Raw genomic sequence first — 20,935 nt, 5'->3', positions numbered from 1 at the left:
GGAAGTTTTAGGAGCATTTTTATTCTAGGTATTTTTGGTACAAATGAATGAGAAAAATCCAAGCTTTTATTACCATAAACATGAGAAATCATGACTGCCTAAATTTGGAAAAGTTATTTATGCAATGAAGTAAAAATTGCATTTTATATTGACTTTTGCCACACAAAATATTTGTATTGGACTTTTAAACAAAGAATATATATTATGGGAAAGTTGCTTCACTTTTCTCTGGAAAAATCATGCACTTCAATGAGAATTCAAGCATTTTAAAGCACAAATGTTCAACAACTGCTGCTGGATTTATGTATTTTGGTTGTCATAATTTAATCAAATTTTCACTTTTCATAGATGTGAACCTCTAGCGAACAATGGTAATTCACTTTGAACTTCTAAAATCCTCAGTATGCTACATTTTATGCATCTTCCTTCATTTCTGCTTTATTATTTCTTAACTGTATTAAGAATTCTAATGTTATAATTTTAATTAAAACATCTTAATTTACATTCTCCATGCATTATATAAAATCTAAATGTTTTCCCAACACAATGAAATCAATAAGAAGTATTAAAAATCTAGGCATGGGGGCTGGTGCAGTGGCATAGCACATTCATGCTCCAGCTACGATGAATGTCAGCATCCTAAATGGGCACCGGTTTGCGTCCTGGCTGTTTCACTTCCAATACAGCTGACTAGCTGTTGTCTGGGAAAGCAGCAGAGGATGGCTCAATTCTTTGAGAACCCATAATCATGTGGAAGACACCGAAGGAATTCCTGGCTCCTGGGTCAGATCAGCTCTGCTCCAGCTCTTGTGTCTATTTGGGGGAACAAATCAGTGGATGGAAAAGCTCCCTCCCTGTCTCTCCTCTTCTCTGTATATCTGCCCTTCCAATAAAAACAAATAAATCCTAAGCTATATATTACCACATATATTCAAGGAACTATCAGAAGATATACTCAAAGAAAACATACACACTTTTAGTATTTTAAAGTACATATTTATCTTTAAAAGCTATTCTTAAAGATACAATGTGTGTTATAAAACTTGCTTACATAGTAATCATAGTTATCCATTCTTATGTGAAGTTGCATTCTTTTACAACAAAGTATTGTCCACCAAAGTTTTTGACTAAATTTTGACTGATGGAGTGAATATTTCCTTCTTATCTTGAAGCTACCCTCCTGTTTCTTTTATTTAGTGTGATAGTTTAGCACTTAAACATTTTACAGTGTATTTAAAATACCTAATAACTTATTCAAAAGAATAGAAACATGTTGCCAAATTGTTAAAGTCAAATATCGTCCATAGATTTTATCTCAAAAAGCATAACTGTGCTGATCAGAATGCTTTACAAATACGTGCACACATTGCATTACTAATCTTAGGTAAGGAAGAATATAATAACCATCTTACTTACTTACCCTTTTTCTGTGTTATGGCTTTGATTCAGTAGGTTGAATTGTTCAATTTGAGACTGACAAAGTGCTAGGAAACACCATAATTGTAGTTCACGTTTGTCTTGAGGGTGATTTTCTGTATAACAGCTTAGCAGATCACCATTGAGGATTCTTAGAGAAGGTAATACTTTAAGGACAGAGTGTCTATAAAAAAGGGGGAGGGGGAAAGTAAAAGTCATTCTGATGGAAGGAGGATATATATAAAATAACCATGCACCTATCACTCAAATTTAAAGAGCACAGAGTGAGTATCTGGGAAAACACACTAAAACTGTTGAGAAGGTAACACTGCTGATTCAATTTTGCTAAATATTAATGACATCATAAACAAAGCAAGTTTTAGAATTTTTGACAAACATATAACTTTCTAAAATGGAAATATGTGATTCAAACACAGAAGCTGAAGTTAGAATTGGGAGCATAAAAAGCTACATCATGCAAAAAATAAGAACATTGTGAATATTACTTTAAAAATAATTATATTATTATATTCCTGTTTCTACTGTCAACCATCTTACTGAAAGTTGCTGTTTATTTCTGAGATAGAGGTGAAATCTGTCTTTCCAAGTTAAGCATAGTGAGAAGGATTAAAACAGAAGAGGTAGCAATTTATCCTAGTTTTTAAGATCTGAATCATTTAAAATTATTATTTTCCCCTGGATCCTATTAAGGATCATACTAAAATTCAAGTGTGAGAAAAATGTCTTTATGATAATTAGTATTATAATAAATCATGTCATGCCACAAGATAGTCCCAACAAGGGCAACTCCTTAAAAGTACTCCTTATACCTTTCTAGGCAAGGAAGACTGTAGGTTTTCATTCACAAAACTGCTAATCATGGAGACAGAGTTGATTCACTGAATAACCACAACTGATTATAAGAGTTACCTTGGGGAAAACTACAAAACTATGAAAGACATCAAAGAAAAGCTAAATAAACGAGTGATGTCCCATGTTCACGAAAGGAAGAATATGGTATGGTCAAGATACCAGTTCTTTCCAAACAAGCTACAGATTGAATTCCAGTCAAAATCCAAGAAAATAGGTTACATGTATCAGCAAACTGTGAAGTGTACACACACACACACACAATTTACACACAGACACACACGTGTGAAAGACCAAGAACAGCCAATACGACGCTGAAGAAGAGACAGAAGATTGATACTATCTACATTTAAGACTGAGAGTAAAGCTACCAAAATCAGGACAAGATGCCTTCCAGTAGATAGACAGGTAAGTCACACTGTGGTACAACTGACAGTGGGATATTATTACATAGCAAAAAGACATAACTTATGACCACAAGAAAAGACATGCAGTAAACTTAAGTCCATAATATTAAGTGAAAGAAGCCAATCTAAAAAGGCTACCATGCTATTTGATTTCAACTGTATGATGTCCTGGACAAATCAAACTACGGAAACAGTATAATTACTTGTCATCATGGGCTGTTAGGAGGAGGAAAAAGTGGAAATAGGGAGCACAAAATTTTAAAATTGTAAAATTATTCTGTATCACATAATAGTGATTGATAAATCATATCATCCATTGTAAAACGTCAGAGAATGTACAATATCAAGAATATACCTTGGTCCCCATATGGTAGCCTAGTGGCTAAAGTACACACCTTGCATATGTCAGGATCCTTATATGGGTGCCGGTTCGTATCCTGGCTACTCCACTTTCATTTAGCTCCCTACCTGTGGCCTGGAAAAGCAATAGAGGACAGCCCAGAGCCTTGGGACACTTGCACCCACACTGGAAGACTAGGAAGAAGTTCCTGACTTTGGATCTGTTCATTTCCAGTCCTTCAGGCCATCTGGCGAGTGAACCAATGGATGGAAGATCTCTCTCTCTCTCTATCCTTCTCTCTGTAAATCCAACTTTCCAATAAAAATAAATAAATCTTTAAATAAGAAAAATACACCCTAATGTAGACTAAGGGCTTTGGGTGACAAAGATAAAGTCTTGTAACTTCCTTGATCGTAACAAGTATGTTTCTGCAAAGATGGACTCCCAGTGAAATGTTTAAAGATGTCCTGATAGTAGGATGCTGGACTCTCCAACATTGACAATGCCTACATTGTTGGGAGATGCTTCAATGGCAGGATGATGGACTTATGACTGCTCATGAAAGACACCTATTGTTACACTAGAGGGGAAATCAGTGGGGAGGGGAAGGAACTTGCAGAGAGGGACAGGAAATCCCAATACCTATTAAATTGTGTCATAAAAAAAGAACAAACAAAAAAGAGCAATATAAAACATAAATAAACAGTCTACGTTTGTGTGGTGCAGGATACAGATAGTGCAGCTGATGAAACGCAGTGAGAACTCTGCATTTACTGTTTCATGTCATTACAATGTTATTACTCTAATACTAAACCTTAATAATTAAAAAAAGAAACATTTCCTAAACAATAAATGAGGTGAGTAAAAATGATAGTAAGTCTTAAGAAGGAGAAATCCAGATAGAATCTAGTTATTCTTTGTATGTAGACTACTCAGCCTATCGAACATATCCATTTAAACACAGTTGTTAAATATAAATTTCATGTTTTCTTTTAAAGAAAGAAGTGGCCTATGATGTTAATTCTTAGGGCAAGCAGGGTAATTATGCTTGTGTATGTCTAGGTATAATATTGACAGTTGGGATTCTAAAACATATCAAAAGTTGATAATGCATAAATGTCCAACGAGCATAAGGAAGATGATGCTCTGACTCCATAGCTGGCCTTATTTCTTCATACATACTTTCCTAAATTGTAAGTGAGCTAGCATGAAGTCTTCAAGAAAAAGATATAAACAGTCTTTGAGACAAACTCTTTTAGTCCCTAGTAACTGTCTGATGCCTGGTCTCCAGAATAGAAGATCATACAGGCAGAAGGAACAAGGTATGCAAAAGAGATGTGCTGCTCTTTGAAACAGGAGTTAAGATGGATTTCTTTTCCTATAGCACACTAATTTTCATTTAAACAACAGTTATTGAACCCAAAAAACTTTTCATCAGACATGATCCTGTGTCCTCAGTGGTGGTACAGGTACAATAATAGGAAGATCTTCTTTTTAAAGATTATGCTTATTTGAAAGGCAGAGTTAAAGAAAATGGTGAGACACAGAAAGAGGTCTTCCATTCAAAGGAGACCTTCTTCTACAGCTATCTCAGCTACAGTTTAAAAAACAGAGCACTTCCAGGGGAACAAAGCATCCACATTTTTATCACCAATGTTGAGATAAGCAAGCAATCAGATTTGTCTGTCTGTATGTATATGTGCATGTATGTATGTGTGTGTATGTATGTATATATGTGTGAATGTGCTTATGTATCTATCTAGCTATCTATCTGAAAAGGTAGTGTTAGAGAATGGAAGGGAAAGAGATATACTTATATGATGGTTCACTCAGTCCCAAATGGCCACAATCAACAGGACAAGCCACGTGCCTGGAATTCCATCTGGGTTTCCCATGTAGGTTCAGGGGCCCAAGCACTCAAGGTTATCTTCTGCTGCTTTCCCAGGTGCATTAGCAAGAAGACTGATCAGTAATACAGCAGCCAAAACTAAAACAAGCAACCACATGGAATGCTAGCATTGCAAGCGGCAGCTTCATCCACGGCATCACAATGATGGTCCTTTAGATCTCATTCTGAATACATGAAGAGGTTTCCACAAAAGAGAAACTGTGCTCTGTCTACATCATGACAACCACAACAAAGTCAAACATAACAATTTCTCTTTTGTTTTAAAAAATTTATTCATTTCTTCACATAAAGTGAACAATTTTTATATATTTCACAATACAGATTTAGAAACATGTAATATTTTCCATCCTACCTTCCCTCCTCCTTTCTTATTTCTCTTCTTTCAATTTTTTTTACAATGGAATACTTTCATTTTGCCCCACAATTAGGAGGCAACACTACATTAAGTAAACATATTAGCATATAGCAGGCAGGAAACTAAAAACAAACAAATCCCACTCCTCCAGAGGGTAGACAAAGGTGGTAAAAAAAATAAATAAAATCCCAGAATACAATTTGCACAAATTAAATTTTTGTTTTGTTTTTTTGTTTGTTTTTTGTGCTTGGCCAGGTGTGATGGCTTAGTGGCTAAATCTTCACCTTGTACACACAGGGATCCCATATGGGCGCTGCTTCCTGTCTCGGCTGTTCCATTTCCCATCCAGTTCCCTGCCTGTGGCCTGAAAAGCAGTAGAAGATGGCCCAATACCTTGGGACCTGCACCCACGTGGGAAACTTAGAAGAGGTCCCTGGCTCATGGCTTTAGAACAGCTCAGCTCTGACAGCTGCAGACACTTGAGGAGTGAACCAGGAGATGAAATGTATTTTTCTGTCTTTCCTTCTCCCTGTAAATCTGCCTTTCCAATAAGAAAAAGTAAAAAACAAAATTGTACTCTGTGTATACATAAAAATTAATTTTAAAAAGAATACCTTTTAAATATTAATTTAGTATTTTTTGATACAGTTCCATAGGCTCAGGAACTCCCCTTCCCTCCTCCTGAAATCCTGTCCCCAACACTGATTTCCCCTATTTCGTTACAATAGTATAGTCCTTCAGTCATAAGTCCATAATCCAGCTATTTAAGTGTACCCTGACATTGCAGGCATGAACAATGGCACAGAGTCCAGCATCCTATTGTCAATATATACTTAGCAGTTTCATTGGGAGTCCATCTTTGATCTGAAAGTAGAGATGCATACTGCACTGTATCTTCATATCTGTATGTAACAGTCGATTAGTTACAATACATCCCCTTAAATAAAAAGCCATAAAACAAAATCAACAAGTGGAGGAAAAAATAGGTAATTAACAACATGAACCTAAATAACATGGCATGCTATTGAATGACCAAGGTGTTGCTTTACAAATGAAAATGAAAATATAAAACATTCTTGAAGCAAATAATGCTACTGTGTGACTTATGAATCAGTGGGGAAATTAATAAGACAAAATGTATTAAATGAATGAAAATAAAAACAAAAATATCAAACTCCTTGAGATGTAGCAAAAACAGTGTTAAAAAGGTTATTCATCTTGTATTGTTCATGAAGTTTGCCTTATATCAGAGAGAACATAGGATTTTTGTAATTTGGGGACTGATTTATTTCACTGAGCATAACTGTCTTAAAGATATTCTATGGTAGGAATCTAATCTGGCAGTGGCTAAATTGTCCCTTGGCATGCCCACAGCCCATATTGTAGTCCCACTGTGGGAGTTTAGTTCCATTTGTAACCCAACTTCCTATTAAAGTACACTCTGGAGAAGGCAGAAGATAATGGCTCAAATATTTGGGTCTCTGCCACCCATTAAAGAGTCCTTGATTGAGTTCCAGCTTCTGATTTTGGTGTGGTCCAGGCCTGGCTGTTGTGGGCATTTGGGGAATGAACCACCAGTTGAAAAATCTCTGTCTCTGCTTGTTTTCTCTCCCTTTCTCTCAAATATATACATAAAATGGTGGTCTTCTGTTGTACCAACAACTTCTGGGGAAGACTGTATGTTAAAACTATTTCCCCACCAATATGCACTCGAAAGCAGAAACACTAAAATGGATTAGCATTAAAGCGAAGCCTTTAAAAGCAATATCAAGCTCTAAAAATTGATAGATTATTTAGGAAATCAGTGGGGGGAAGGTTGGGGGGGAGAAATCCAAGAGTCTATGGTACTGTATGATAACAGAATTTTTTTTAAAAAAGAGAGGACAAAGGACAGAATCATAAGGAATAGAAATATATTGTATTTGAGGAAAAGAGCTTGCTCACAACAAGTGGAAAAGGAGTAGCCCTAGGAGATCTGGGAAGCCAGAAGAGCATGTTGGCCATGAACGCTGAAAGTATCTAAAACAGGACTGTAATGTTTTCACTGGTTGTAGGAATAAGGAAGTTCATAAGATAGCTTGAATTCTGTTATTTTCACTAGGAAATGAGATATATATTCTTTCCTTTGTATCTAGGTGAACTGGTTTAGACTGTGTCAATCAATAAAATTTGTCAGAAATGAGATGAAAACAAAATCAAGACAAAAAACGCATTTATGATGCTAGCTTGTAGTATCTCTTGTAGTAACATCAGAATAATATGTCCAAGTAAAATACAATTACCATGAGATAGTGTTATAACAAAACAAAATTATTTGTTTACTGGTTGACACTGAGGTTTTTTTACATAAATGGTCAGAAAGTTTCCTAGATTGTATTCCTGGAACACTGAATTTGGGGATTGTGTATTGACTATATGTCCTATGCAAAAATGATTTATGACAAAATGAAGAAACATATTAGTCAAATATCTAATCTCATATAATTCTAGAAGCAAAAATGTAATTATTTCCTTTATCAGATCAGTGGACTAGCAAATATATTTTACAAGAATATTCTCCACATAATACCAAAAAAGAAATAAATCCAATAGTAAATTCATTTCTCATTGTTACAACTGACAATGTGTGCTAGGTGTTCAGAAGAGAACCAATATTAGTCAGTAAGAAAGAGAATCATGATCTTCTTATTAAATATTATATCTTGGATTTGGTCACAGATATACGCATCATTGAGTACAACAGATGAGTGATGGGAAATAATCCTAAAGACATCATTCAACAGGGCTTGTTTTTTAAATTGAGGAAATTTTTGTTATATTTACATTTTTGGTAAAAATGTAGTTTGCTTAAATCTTCAAGACTATAGTATCATGTTAAACTTGGATTTAGAAAACCATCCTCCATCTTGTATTTAATGTTTTACATTATACATTTTCTTCCATAACTTCTTTTTTTTAAAGACAGTCTTCAGGTCTTCACAATAAGTACATGGATTGGCCTTTAGTTAAAAATACAGTTCTATAGGGGCCTAAGATGAATATAGTAGAAAATGCTCTAGCTAATTGATTAATGTTGGAAACAAAGTATAAGAATACTGTGAGTTCCTAGCATGAGTTTTTCCAGCTGGGCTCCTCCCAGTCCAGAGCTGCATCAATATTTCATTTAGTGAAAACTTCCTGGTGAACATTCTGTCACTTAGGATGTACTATTAATCATTAATGAATGAAACAAATTCCCCAAGGAGATTTCAAACAGAACCTATGGATTAACTTTTAAAAACGTGAATTTTTAGTACATCAGTTTTGTCCACATAATTACTAACTAAACTTGAAAGTAAGAAACCAATTGGGAAAAATCTATAACTAATGCCATCATTGGCATCAAGGTGCTATGTATAATTCATTGGAACACATGGTTTAAAGTTTGAGTTGATCTTTTCATTCACAAGTCCACATTTTATAGAGTTGGGTTTTAAATCCTTTAGTTAAACTAATCACTTCTTCGAATAATTAAAGCAATGCCAGGCCAACTGATCTCAGTAAATTTTGGAGCTAATATTTTCATGTTGGGATTACTCTAGCTCAAAAAAATTTTCATTTAAATATAGAAATGAGACAAAGGAAAGACTTATACATGTTGATATTATAAAATTATTCCTTTTCTTTCATCATTATTTTATTATGCATTTTCTTCAGAAACATAAATTTCACAGATATTTTGTGAGAGCAGTTAGATCTGAATTATCTCCATAAATTCCTAACAGATTTATATTAGTATGTTTTATAAGTTAATTTTATTAAATAAAATTAGGAGTTTTTGCTCCAAACAAAACAGTGAAAGATTAATAAATTCACAGCTTGTTTTTCTCATGAAGGTTGTTTCTAGTTGTTGAACCTGATAATGTGTTATATCTTTGGATGGAAAATTAATGTTCTGTTGTCCATACTTAATAGAGATCCCTAAAGAGCCTACTCTAAATCATGAGGCCAACAATAGATTTTTTTAAAATTTCTACCATGTACTTGGGCATATATAGTTACTACAAAAAACAAAGAATTATCTAGAATAAACCATCTGATGTTTTCATTTTAAATAATACCAGCTGTTCTTCCAGTTTTTCATTACTGTAACAAAAGGCCCAATAGTAACTACTTGTCCTTAGCTGCAGACAGGTTGTCTTGTCCTAGGCAAGCATTACACTGATGGGAAAAAACAGCCAGCAGCTGGCAAGCAGACATTCTGGGTCTGATTAATGCCAAATCTGTGTTAACCATGCCAGTATACCAGCATAGTGGCCCAATCTATTTTATCTATTTATTTTGAAGATATGTGGAAAAGACAGAGAATGCCTTGCTGGGAAAGGTCACCCCAGTCCCCAAGTGGAGGGGTGGGAAGAGGGTTACAGAATGCCTGGAGACATGCTGGAGAGGGAGAGGCTGAGGGCATGTTAACAGGTGAGAAGTGACTTTTGTGGGTGTCCATGGACTGGGCCACTGTGCTCACAGGCAGGTGAGTGAGACAGGGAGAGATTGGTGAGGTGAAATTGTGTGGTTGAGAAGGGAAACCTGGGTCAGTCCAAGGCACCTGCACACATATGGGACCTCGGATAGGCCAGGGCATCTCACGCTGTCTGCCAGCACACATGAAAGCTAAGACTTCGTTGGGCTAGGCAGCAGAATCTTCCCACTTGATTCAGGGCAGAGGGTGGGCCATGTCAGCCTGAGCTGCAGCATTCACCAACATGAGAGCTGGATCTGGGGCAGATTCTATAGCGGACTTTTGGGCTTGCCTCTGTGGGACTGCAGCATCCATCAGTTTGTGCCAAGAGCTAGAGGTGGTGACTGGCAAAACCAGGATGGACTTTGGAACTTATCATAAAGACACCTGACACTCTGTGGAGTTGGAGTTGGGAGGAGGTTGGGCTGGACCAAGCTGTAGCACCCAACAGTACAAGCAAATGCCAGGACTAAGGGCAGACCATGCTATTCAGGGCCACCACACCCACCAGCATGCATGAAATCCTGAGTTGGGAGTGGGTAGGGGGACTTGGGAAACTCTTCTACTAGGCCACAACTCCTGCTAGGGAGTACAGCAACTAGTACTGGGCATGGGCCAGGACAGGCAAGTCTGCAGCACTCACCTGCATTTGTGTAGGTTAGGTCTGGGAATAGGCTGGCATGGGCCAGGACACAGCCCCCTCTAACACACAGGAGAGCCAAACAGGGTGTGTGCCACACCTGGCTGGACTAGGCTCAAACACCAGCAAGAGCTGAGACTGTGTGTGGGCCATGCCAGGAGGTTAAAAGCACCTCTTTGGCTTGGAAGGGGCCTTGGAAAGATGTTTTCAACCCTGGTACAACAAAGACAATGATGTCTCAGAGCTTTAATGAACACTCAAGTAACACCCTCTGGGATCCCTAAGGCATCATCAAATTAGTGTCCCCATCACCTAATGTAGTTTGACAGTACCCTGTTCTCACAGGAGAAAAATAAAAACTGAAACATTGGTCCCAACCACGTTCATACCTTGAACCACCCCATCCTATTCAGAGGTTCACATGGACCTGCATCCCTCTCAACTATGCAAACAATATTGAAAAGAAAATTAAATTTTCAAAAAAAAGGTGCAAGGAGAAATATATATACACACACAATGAATTAAAAAGGAATAAACTATAATACAAACAAAAAAGAGAGAGAGAGGACTACATTTGCATAGTGGACCAATATTTTTTTTCACATTGTGATACTGTGCCATATTGATGTAATATACAACCATGGGGGAAACTGCCTGAATGGCACATGGACCTCTGTGTACTATCTTTCCAATAACCTCTGAATCTGATTTGTAAAATAAGAATGTTGTACACGTGGCCAAACATCTGACACAAGCAATTTCAGAGGATTACAAGCTTTAAGAAGGTTATGGGGCAACCTTTAAGAAGAAAGACCCAACATAGAACATTGAAATGAATGATGTCTACAAAATGCAAAACAAAAAAAAGGGGGGCGTGGTGGCTGGTGCAGTGAGAACTACTTGTGAAGTAGAGAGATTTATTTTCGTTCAGTTTTGCAGATTCACATAAAATTAGGTTGTTCCACTTGTTTTGCTCATGATGAGAGTGATGAAACACATACTAAGGAGAGATCACACGGTGCGCTAGGAATCCTAGACAGGAGTTAGCTCCATATCAGGGTTTACCTTAGCCTTTTTGTGAGCATCATCTTGCTGGGCATGCCCTCAATATCCTAAGTACCTATCTCTTAAATATCATAGTTGAAATCACATGTAACCTCTTGGTATCATTAAATCAGGATGTTGAGGTTTCAATGTTCTTCATGATGTCAGAAGCTAAATCCTGTTCGAAATATTGCATTTTTAAATTTTTAGAATATTTATTCTTTGTTAATTTTATACACAATTATTTTGAAGTTTAGGTTTCCAGAAAAAGCTGGAAAAGGAAGGGCAGAATTTAAACATAACTATATTCTTTTAATATAAGACATAAGAATTGAGTCCTAGAAACGAGGATTAGCATTTGCATTTCAGAACCCAAAACAGTATTTTAAACCCTCAGGCATTCTTCGTAGCACAGTTAGTGCAGTAGTGGCTTGTGAGTCCTGGCTGGTTGGCTTCCCATGCAGCTTCCTGCTAATGTGACTGTGAAAGCAGAGAAAAATGCCCCAGGTACTTGGGACCCTGCTACTCATGTGTATGAGACTGGATGAAATTTCTGCTTTCTGGTTTCAATCTAGCCCCAGCAGTTTCAGGCATTCCAAGAGAGTGAGCCAGTGGATTGAATATTTCTCCCTGACTCTCCTTCTCTGTCACTCTGCCTTTCAAATGAATAGACAATAAAATCTAAAATATACAAAGAGCATTTTCAACCCCAACATAAATGAAGCACAGCTGCCAAAACTGAGCAAGTATACCTGGTGGAGAGTCTCCTACACTGCTTATGTTCCAAAGGGGAACTCTCAGCTAGCTGACGAAAGTTCTAAAACCATATTTACATATATATAATTTCCCAAAACTTGCAAGCAAAGCATCCCAAGTTTCTTTAGATTGAGAACTAACCATATTTAAGAATCAAGTGAAAAGGATGGTTCATATATACTATAAATAAAAAAAATATATGGCTTGTTTTCTCCAAAACTCACATAAGTATTAATCTCCAGCTCACTCATGTCCCACTTTCTCTTCTAATCCTGCTCTTCGCTAATGTGTCTGGAAGAGCAGCAGAAAATGGGCAAGTGTGTGGATGACTACTATCCACGTGTGAGGTGTGGATGAAGGTCCAGGTTCTTGTTTAAGCTTGGCCCAGCTCCCAGCTGTGGTGCCCACTGGGGAAGTGAACCTGCAAATGGAAGATCTCTCTACCCATTCTCTTTCTATAACTCCTTCAAATAATTTTTAAAACAAATTTTTATATTATAAATATAAACAATATAGAAATATTCTATTTTATTTTAATATCAATTAAATATTAAGACATCATTAATAGTGATCAAATAGGTACAAATGAGAATAGTGGGAATACTCTCAAAGGGAAAAATGTAATAAATCAGGAGCTAAAAAGGATTGGCCCAACTACTAATATAAGGAGAAAACAAACTATGTAAATTTAAAGAGTATCTAATCCAACAGTATAGCAGAATAAATAATTTAATATCACCTTATCTTGCTAACCTCATAATTTAATAATTTTGGTGAATAAACTTTGATATTTTGAAAAATCGACCTATGCAGACATATCAAACCTAAAACATGCTAATTAATCTCACCTACTTAATTTTTACACTTCACCAAAATGAGCAAATCAGTGTACATGCATTACTATGTACACTCTTTGTGTGTGTGTGTAAAGAAGAATCTGTGTAAAAATTGTGTAAAACAATTTTTGGTAGAAACTAAAACAATTAACAATTTTGGGCTATTTCAACTATTTTATTCTGGCTCTTTATTATGTCTGAACCTCTAATAACTTGCAATATCATTACTTGCTACCTAAACTCCTGCCTCAGTATGCTACTGAAAATATCACTTTTCCCTTTCACATAGCAATCAAAAATCTACTTATAGCTTATTAAAACAAAAAACATATTAAATGTAGCCAGGAGCCCAGAACTTAATCAGGGTCTCCCACATGGGCGGCAAGGGCCAAGTTCTTCAAGCTTCTGGAACTTGGAATGGAGCCAGGGCTCAAATCTAGACACCTAATCAACAACTTAACTGTTGTATAAAACACCTGTTCATGGCTGACATTTTTAGGCGATTGCATGATAGGTGCCACTACAAAATGCTTCCATGTAGTAACCTAGTCCCCACAGACACACAGACACCATTGGTGTTCCCTGAAATTGTTGTTCTCTACATTCCCTGGGTTCTCACACAGTTAGTTTGGCCATAGGACAGGCTGCAGCCAATGGGAAATATGGGATCACCGCCACTTGCAAAAACAGAAGGGTTAAATATCATTAGTGCTTTTCCTATGATCTCTCTCTCAACACAGTCTACTAACTAAAATATTCCAGATGCCTTAGAAATCATATTGCTGCAGACTATAGATTGGAAGAAGCCTGAGAGAGAACTTAAACAAGAAATAAATGCCCGTTTGGTTAAACTGTATAGATTTCTTGGGTTTCTTTGTTTTTGGGTTTTTTGTTGGTTTGTTTGTTTTGGTATCCAGGATAACTCATATTCCATATTGAGGTCAGTAATACTATTATATGTGTTTTACTGATGAATAAACTGGGACACAATAAAGTTAAATCACTAATACAACATCAAACAGCTAATGAGGAACTAGACAGGCATCTGAATGTTATACACACACCTCTCTCACTCTCCTCCTCCTCCCATCTACCCCCCCTTTTTTTTGCTGTTGTTAACTTTTAAGGCAACATGTTTTAGATTTAAACTTCAGTGAAAGGCTTGATACTTCATGAAATAAAAAGCTTAACCAGTAAAAAGCAAAAATGAGCTTAGTTTATTGAGAATACAGACTTTGGCTCACAATAACTGAATAATAGTAAAAAAACACCCCTTTTTCCAAGTATTTAATTTTTCTAGAATACTGTGTTTTACTGTAACTATAACAAAGGACATTCAGCAATGCTTTACCTCCAGTTTATTTCTTGAAGAAGTGGGTTTCCAGTAAGAGATAATTCACGGAGAGAATAGCATGCCTCAAGCGATTTTATAGCACTTGTAAGATCTACAATATATAAAAAGAATCATTATAGTAGAAGTTATCACAAGCAAAAAAAATCATAACTCAAGTGCTGTTTTATTTTCAGTTAAATTTTAAAGGAAAACACTTTTATATCTCCTATAGAACATCAAATGATTTTTAACTGAGATTCTTTCAAGAACACAAAGCTACTTATACTATGTGTTTCTACCATCTAGTAGTTGTTTGAACTCCTTCTTTGCTTGACAACTGAAGTTTAAGACATTAGAAATTTAAATGTCCATAAAGAACTCAGAAAAGCTTTGCCAGATTGTAAATACAGAATGTGAAAAAGCAATATCTAAAATAATAGTATAGATAGTAAACCCAAATATATAGTTTTTAACACAACTACATGACATTATATCCTCAAACAGCAAACAGGTAAAAGAGGTAAATCTAGAGTACAGTTCAGAACAACTTACATTAAAGTACTTTTCTACAGAAGACAACCATAAAACCATTCAATATATAACAAAATTCCTGTTTTTAAGTCTGATGTTGAAAGAAATGAACACACTCAAAGGTGAACATACAAGCTCTCCGAGGTCACAGGCTTCCAAGTTGCAAAGAGCTCCAGAGTCTACTTTGCTGGCCTGTGGAGGTAAAGCTACCACTGAGGCTAGTATTTGTACAGAAGACGTACTTAGAAGAAGCTGTACGGATATGACAGGAAGGCAGCATGGGAAATTGTTATGAAGAAGGATTGTAAGCCCTTGGAGAAGCACTACACGTCACACAGAGTGCACAAGACTGCGAAAGGAGCAGAGACCATCTGCGGCCGGAACAAGGGCTGCAAGTCCAGGCTTGACTTCACACAGCAGTGAGAAGTCCGGCACCAGAGCCGAATGGGCATCTCAGGGACTCAGGTGCTACCCAAAACCATTACACACCAGGCATAACCCCACCCTCTGCGGCAGAGAAATGCACTAAAACTTGGAAATTAAAATGACATGCTCTAAGAATGCTGACAGAAAACAATTATCCACCAGCAAATTGACTTCTACTAGAATAAAATACGCTTTTTACAGTAAGACAACAGTCTACTGACTCAATAAAGAGTTTTATCTACAACGGTCAACACAATAAGATTTATACTAAACTTAGACTATTATGAAGAGAAAAGCATTTAACAGAAGAACATCCCAACATAACCAAGCATAAAACAACATTTTATAAATATGCAAAGGGAATTCAATGATGGAAAAAGTTTATTTAATAAGTGTTGTTAAAACAACTGGACATTCATATAATGAACTCAACCTATAATTTACATCATATATAAAATCAATTTAACATGAATCAGGATTAATTGGAACAAATAAAAGTACAATGCTTTTAAAAGAAAGCATAGGGAGTTTTCCATCTGTGGGTACAAAATATTTATTACAAAGAACATATAATGTAACTATAAAAATAACTATGTAAGATATACTTCAACAAAATTAAACACAACTGTTCATCAAAATACACAATTAAAAATTAACAGGTAAAAGAGCGTGGGGAGAAAATGTTTACACATATATCTGACAAAGATTTTCATATGCATATATAAAAAATCTATAAAGCAATAAAGTGAATGACCAATATTTTGAATGATGAAACAATCAAAGAACACATCAATAAACATGTGCAAATAAGGTAAATACCTTAATCAAGAAATTTTAAATTAAAGCCACAATGAGGTAATACAGCAAAATATTAACATTGTAGAATGGAGCATTTGGAAATTTCATACTTTCCATTGGGTTTGTAAAATATTACAACTTTGGGAAATAAACTCTTAGTTTCTTTGAAAGTTAAACACACACACACACACAGAGCTGTTTTATTTCCTATCAATTTTACTGTAAAACACTTAGGCACGAGAAGTCTAAAAACATCTGCCTAAGAATTACTAAAGGAATGCTATAGTCAGAGTAGCCAGCCTCAAACCTCATTCTAAAGCCTGAGCAACAGGGTGAGTGGATAAACATATTGTGATACATTAATGTAACTTAACAGCAAAAAAAAAAAAAAAGAATAAATACTGACAAAGACAATATGCTGGGATGTCACATGAATAGGGAACAAGGAAAGCTGAGGGCAAAACACACTGAGCACAGAAATTTAAAGCCAAAATCAATCTATGATGACAAAGTCATACTGCGGTTGTGTCTAGAGGTGAGGAATGGAAATGAGAACATTTAGGAAGAGGGTGGCGATGAAGTCAGTTCAGTTCATGAGACTTACATAGCATTTACAAATGAAGTCCGACAGGCTTGTTTACCTACCTTCATTATGGTATTTGTTGAATAGGCAAAATTGCTATTACTTTTGACTATTTATATAATTGAGACATTTGTCTAGGCCTGATATCAAAGTTTAGAAATAATATGATATTAAAAGTAGGAAGCAAAATTTAACTGAATAATTTCAGCATGTAGTATTTTTGTACATATACATTTACAAATGTCATTAACATATATATTCAAAATAACTTCTGTTCATATTTGGAACAGATACTCATAATCCTGCTTTTTTTTTAAAAAAAAGATTGTACATTGCTGTATACTTACCAGAAAGACAATTGTTGCTGAAATCCAGTTTTGCCAAAGAAACCAAATGAAAAAGTGGTGCAAATTTTGTCAAACTGAAATCAAAAATATAAATAAATAAAACCCAGAATTCATAAAAATTTCAAGTTAGATTGTGTGAATATTATCAATATAACAATATAAATATGTACTTACATAAAACCATATGTAATTATGTATACTATAATGAGATATTAACTATTTGCTAAGATGCAGTAATTATAGAACTCTAAGAATTTATAATGGAAGATTTCTATTTATTTTATTGGAAATTATTATAGAATTGCCAATTTCAATCACAAATACAATAGACTTTATACATTTATCAAATAAGTAGTATTTTGTCCTAATTATTTGGCTTTGTTTCAATTTTATCTAAATATACAGAAAGTATGTATTATCTATTTTTTTCCATAGCTTAACTACATTGCTAAATAATTAGGGTAAAAGCAGAAAAATAATCATATCCACTTTTCAACATCATTACCAAGTAGAATTTTTAGTTTTGTCTTTCCACACTAAAATTTTTTTTTGCTTAACAATTTCATATTACAATAAAACCAATCTAAGTGATATAAGGATTCAAAGTTATACAGAGATTAATTACATTGCCCTTAAATTGGAAATACATTAATAGGCAAAAAATGAAATAAAATAATTCACCAACAGAATGAGCTTAAATTTGGCATAAATAACTGATATTTAAAATCAACAATATAAATTATGCACGTTAAAATTCTAATAATGAACTTTCTTCAATATAGGAACTTTTAAAAACTATTTTTAAGCAGCAAATCATCACAACTTTGTATAATCATTTTTAAGACATATTCAGACAAAACACGTAAATTACTTGTAAACTATATACATTACTGAAACAGAATTATAAAGATGGAAAATGAACTTCATTTTCTGTGCCTATTCACTAAGACAAGGCTATGCTTATTCTGTAACTTAATATTTCATAACTGTAGCTATGTGCAGGTCAAAACTAAGCCAGTTTGTCTGAATCTTTAAATAAGGCAAAACCTGATAAAATATGAGTCAATTTTGCTCCAAAATGTTGGAATTCCACAACTATTCAAAATGCACTTCAGCTAATGCAGTATATTTGATTTTTTTAAAAAAAGGAAAAAATGTACTCACTAAGTTGTATTTTTTTCTTATTTTTACACTGTCCCTCCAGTTGTCACCATCCTTCATCTCTATATTTCTACAACCCCCCTGCTAAGATCAAAACAAAACAAAAATAAAACAAAATAGCTTTTTATTCCAGGGTCAGAAGCTCACAGAGTAACACTACAACTGGAAGTCTCATGTATTTGGCAGGAGACTAACCCTTGAAATTGACCTCGACTTCTCTCCTGTATTATTCTGTTCTGTATTAGTAATGAGAATGAAGATACTCCTGATTTAAAAAAAAAAAAACACAGAATATTAAGGCTTGAAAGTATCTCTGCAAATGTTGCCAATCCCTACAACAACATTACTCATATCAAACCTATATAATACTAATAGGTGCCGTATTAGTACTTAGACATACGATATTACTGTTTGTGTAAAACCTGTATAATACCACTTCCTAAAAACAGATTCTAAGTGGAAAATTCCAAGGTAATAAAAGAAACACTGAGAAGGTATTAGCCATGCATTTGTGTTTACACTTCACTATTTTTATGTACAGATAATCACTATTTTTACATAAATGTTACATTTACTGAAGGAAGGAAGGAAAGGAGGGAGTAAGGACTGAGAAGAAGGAAAGGAGAGGAGAAGCACAGAGGTAAGTCAGAGAGCTGGGCGGGAAGAGAGGGATTCAAAGCAGGACAGACTAAACACCTATCAATATATAAACAGTGGATTTGAATTTATGATATTTTCTACTTCTAGACAATTATTACAAGCAATCAACTATTTTCACTTAAACTTTTAAGTGCAAATGTTTATTTACAAACAAGAGAATTCTTATCTGCATTGTTTCTTTCCTCTATTTATACAAAACCTTTGTCCTTCTACTCAAGGGATTTTAAAATACTAACAACTAACGATCAGTTGAGTCCTTTAGCATTTCTTCCACAACAGTTGATGTTTTAAATCAATCACTGATACAGTGACAGGTTATATAAAGATACAAAATTAAAATAATTGATGTTTTTAGAGTTAAATATCCATTAAAAATCCCCTTTGCAAAAAAATTAATCAAACGCTTTTAACCAAACATTTTTTGTAATACCACAGAATTTTGTCTTTTCAGATAACTATGATTTTTTTAAATGCTCCACTGCTTTATGAAATTTTAATCAAGAAAACAGGCTATTCATTCCCTTTTATGACTATTCATTAGGATGGAAGAAACCTAATAGTAGAATCCTCTTTTTAAGCCTCTAGAACTTTTCCTCTCACTGACATTCTGTGTATATTTTTTTTTTCTAAGAAAATTCAAACCAGAATGACAAAGGACATTCGTGAAAACCTAATACTGTTTGACCTTGTCACATTAGCCCTGGGCATTAAAAAGATATAAATTTCAAAGATGACAAAAAGCAAAAGATTTGTACAATGAACAGCCAATGGGGCTGGTTTCCACTGGAAATAGAAAGTCATATGAAGCCAGAGTCTTCCAGTCACAACTCCACTGAGTCAAACTTAAAACAGCTACATGTCCTAATGAAAATTCAAAACAGAAGTTTGGTTTAAACAAATATTTCAAACAATATGTACTAAGTACCAGTCTTTATATGTATTCCATTTATTGAAAAAAAAAACATACGGGTACATAATTCTTTCCTTGTGATAAAAATATCGAAAATCAAGGGAAAATACATGCCATGTAAAGCCCAGACCAATCACAAAACCAAGCAGCACATTTAACAAATGCTTCTCAGGTTTGCCAAATGAGATTAAATAGCTAACATAGGCAACATTGCTTGTTTCATACATGAAGAAAAAGTGAGGCTTAAATTCTGAGGAGAGAGTAGTTCAGCATCAACTTACTGATAAGTTGTAGATTAAAAATTCAAACCCAAATGGGCTGACTCTGCATATTATCAAAATCTGACAAGATTCGTTAGAAGTCAGTGCATATTTAAAGCACAATGTAAGATGAATTAATTCTGAAATTCAAAGTATTTGGCTTGAGACAAGTAATATCTTAAGATTGGTGATCATTTAAAAACTATTTTATGAAGAAATCATTTTAATATTCTATACATCAACTTCCATCCATCAGTTTCCCTGGTGCCATTAGGATTTCTTCCTCCATCCACTCAGAAATATAAGGTTACCTGTGAAAAGAGCTTTGAGAGATCCTGAAAGAACTGCCAAATTATAAGTGATAGCACTATCAGCAATCTCCAAATGGTATACATTAAATAGTGATTATAGTTTCATGTATGGAAAAAAGACCAAGAAACTTTTATCTTAAGATGTTTTCATCTTAAGTTTTTAAGAATATATAACAGCTATTTTTAATATTCCAAAATATCAAACTTACACCAATTTTGAAATCTTGCAAGGCTGGTCAAATAAAATTATAAGTTGGGATAATATGCACTAATTATGTCATAAATGTTTATCAATTATTAAAAGACTAGACTGGTTTGTATAATCTCCGTTATATCAAGATTGATTATGTCATACTGGCAGCCTAAAAAATCTATCAGACAGCATTGCTTTAAAATTTAGAAACAGAATATTTACTTGCTAATTTAAATTGTCCCAAGAAATAAAAACTATTCTTTTACCAAATATATTCATAATTTAAATGTATGAATCTCTTTAAATATTTTAATACTCATTAATATGTTTTGAATCCAGTTCTACAAAATG

General features: G+C 34.7%; 1 protein-coding gene across 1 annotated transcript in view; it reads right to left on the bottom strand.

Moving 5' to 3' along the window:
- The window catches only part of LRRIQ1 (leucine rich repeats and IQ motif containing 1), a 164,518-nt gene that overhangs the window by 100,245 nt on the left and 43,338 nt on the right, over nt 1-20,935 (bottom strand). The window contains exons 14-16 of the mRNA XM_058673640.1: nt 17,090-17,163; nt 14,423-14,516; nt 1,421-1,600 (exon numbers count right to left, since the gene is read on the bottom strand). Of these exons, the coding sequence (XP_058529623.1) occupies nt 1,421-1,600; nt 14,423-14,516; nt 17,090-17,163 (348 nt within the window). The remainder of the gene's footprint in view (nt 1-1,420; nt 1,601-14,422; nt 14,517-17,089; nt 17,164-20,935) is intronic.

The sequence above is a fragment of the Ochotona princeps genome, chromosome 15 (assembly GCF_030435755.1).
Source record: "Ochotona princeps isolate mOchPri1 chromosome 15, mOchPri1.hap1, whole genome shotgun sequence".
Lineage (NCBI taxonomy): Eukaryota > Metazoa > Chordata > Mammalia > Lagomorpha > Ochotonidae > Ochotona > Ochotona princeps.
This window is presented reverse-complemented; position numbering and strand designations above follow the sequence as displayed.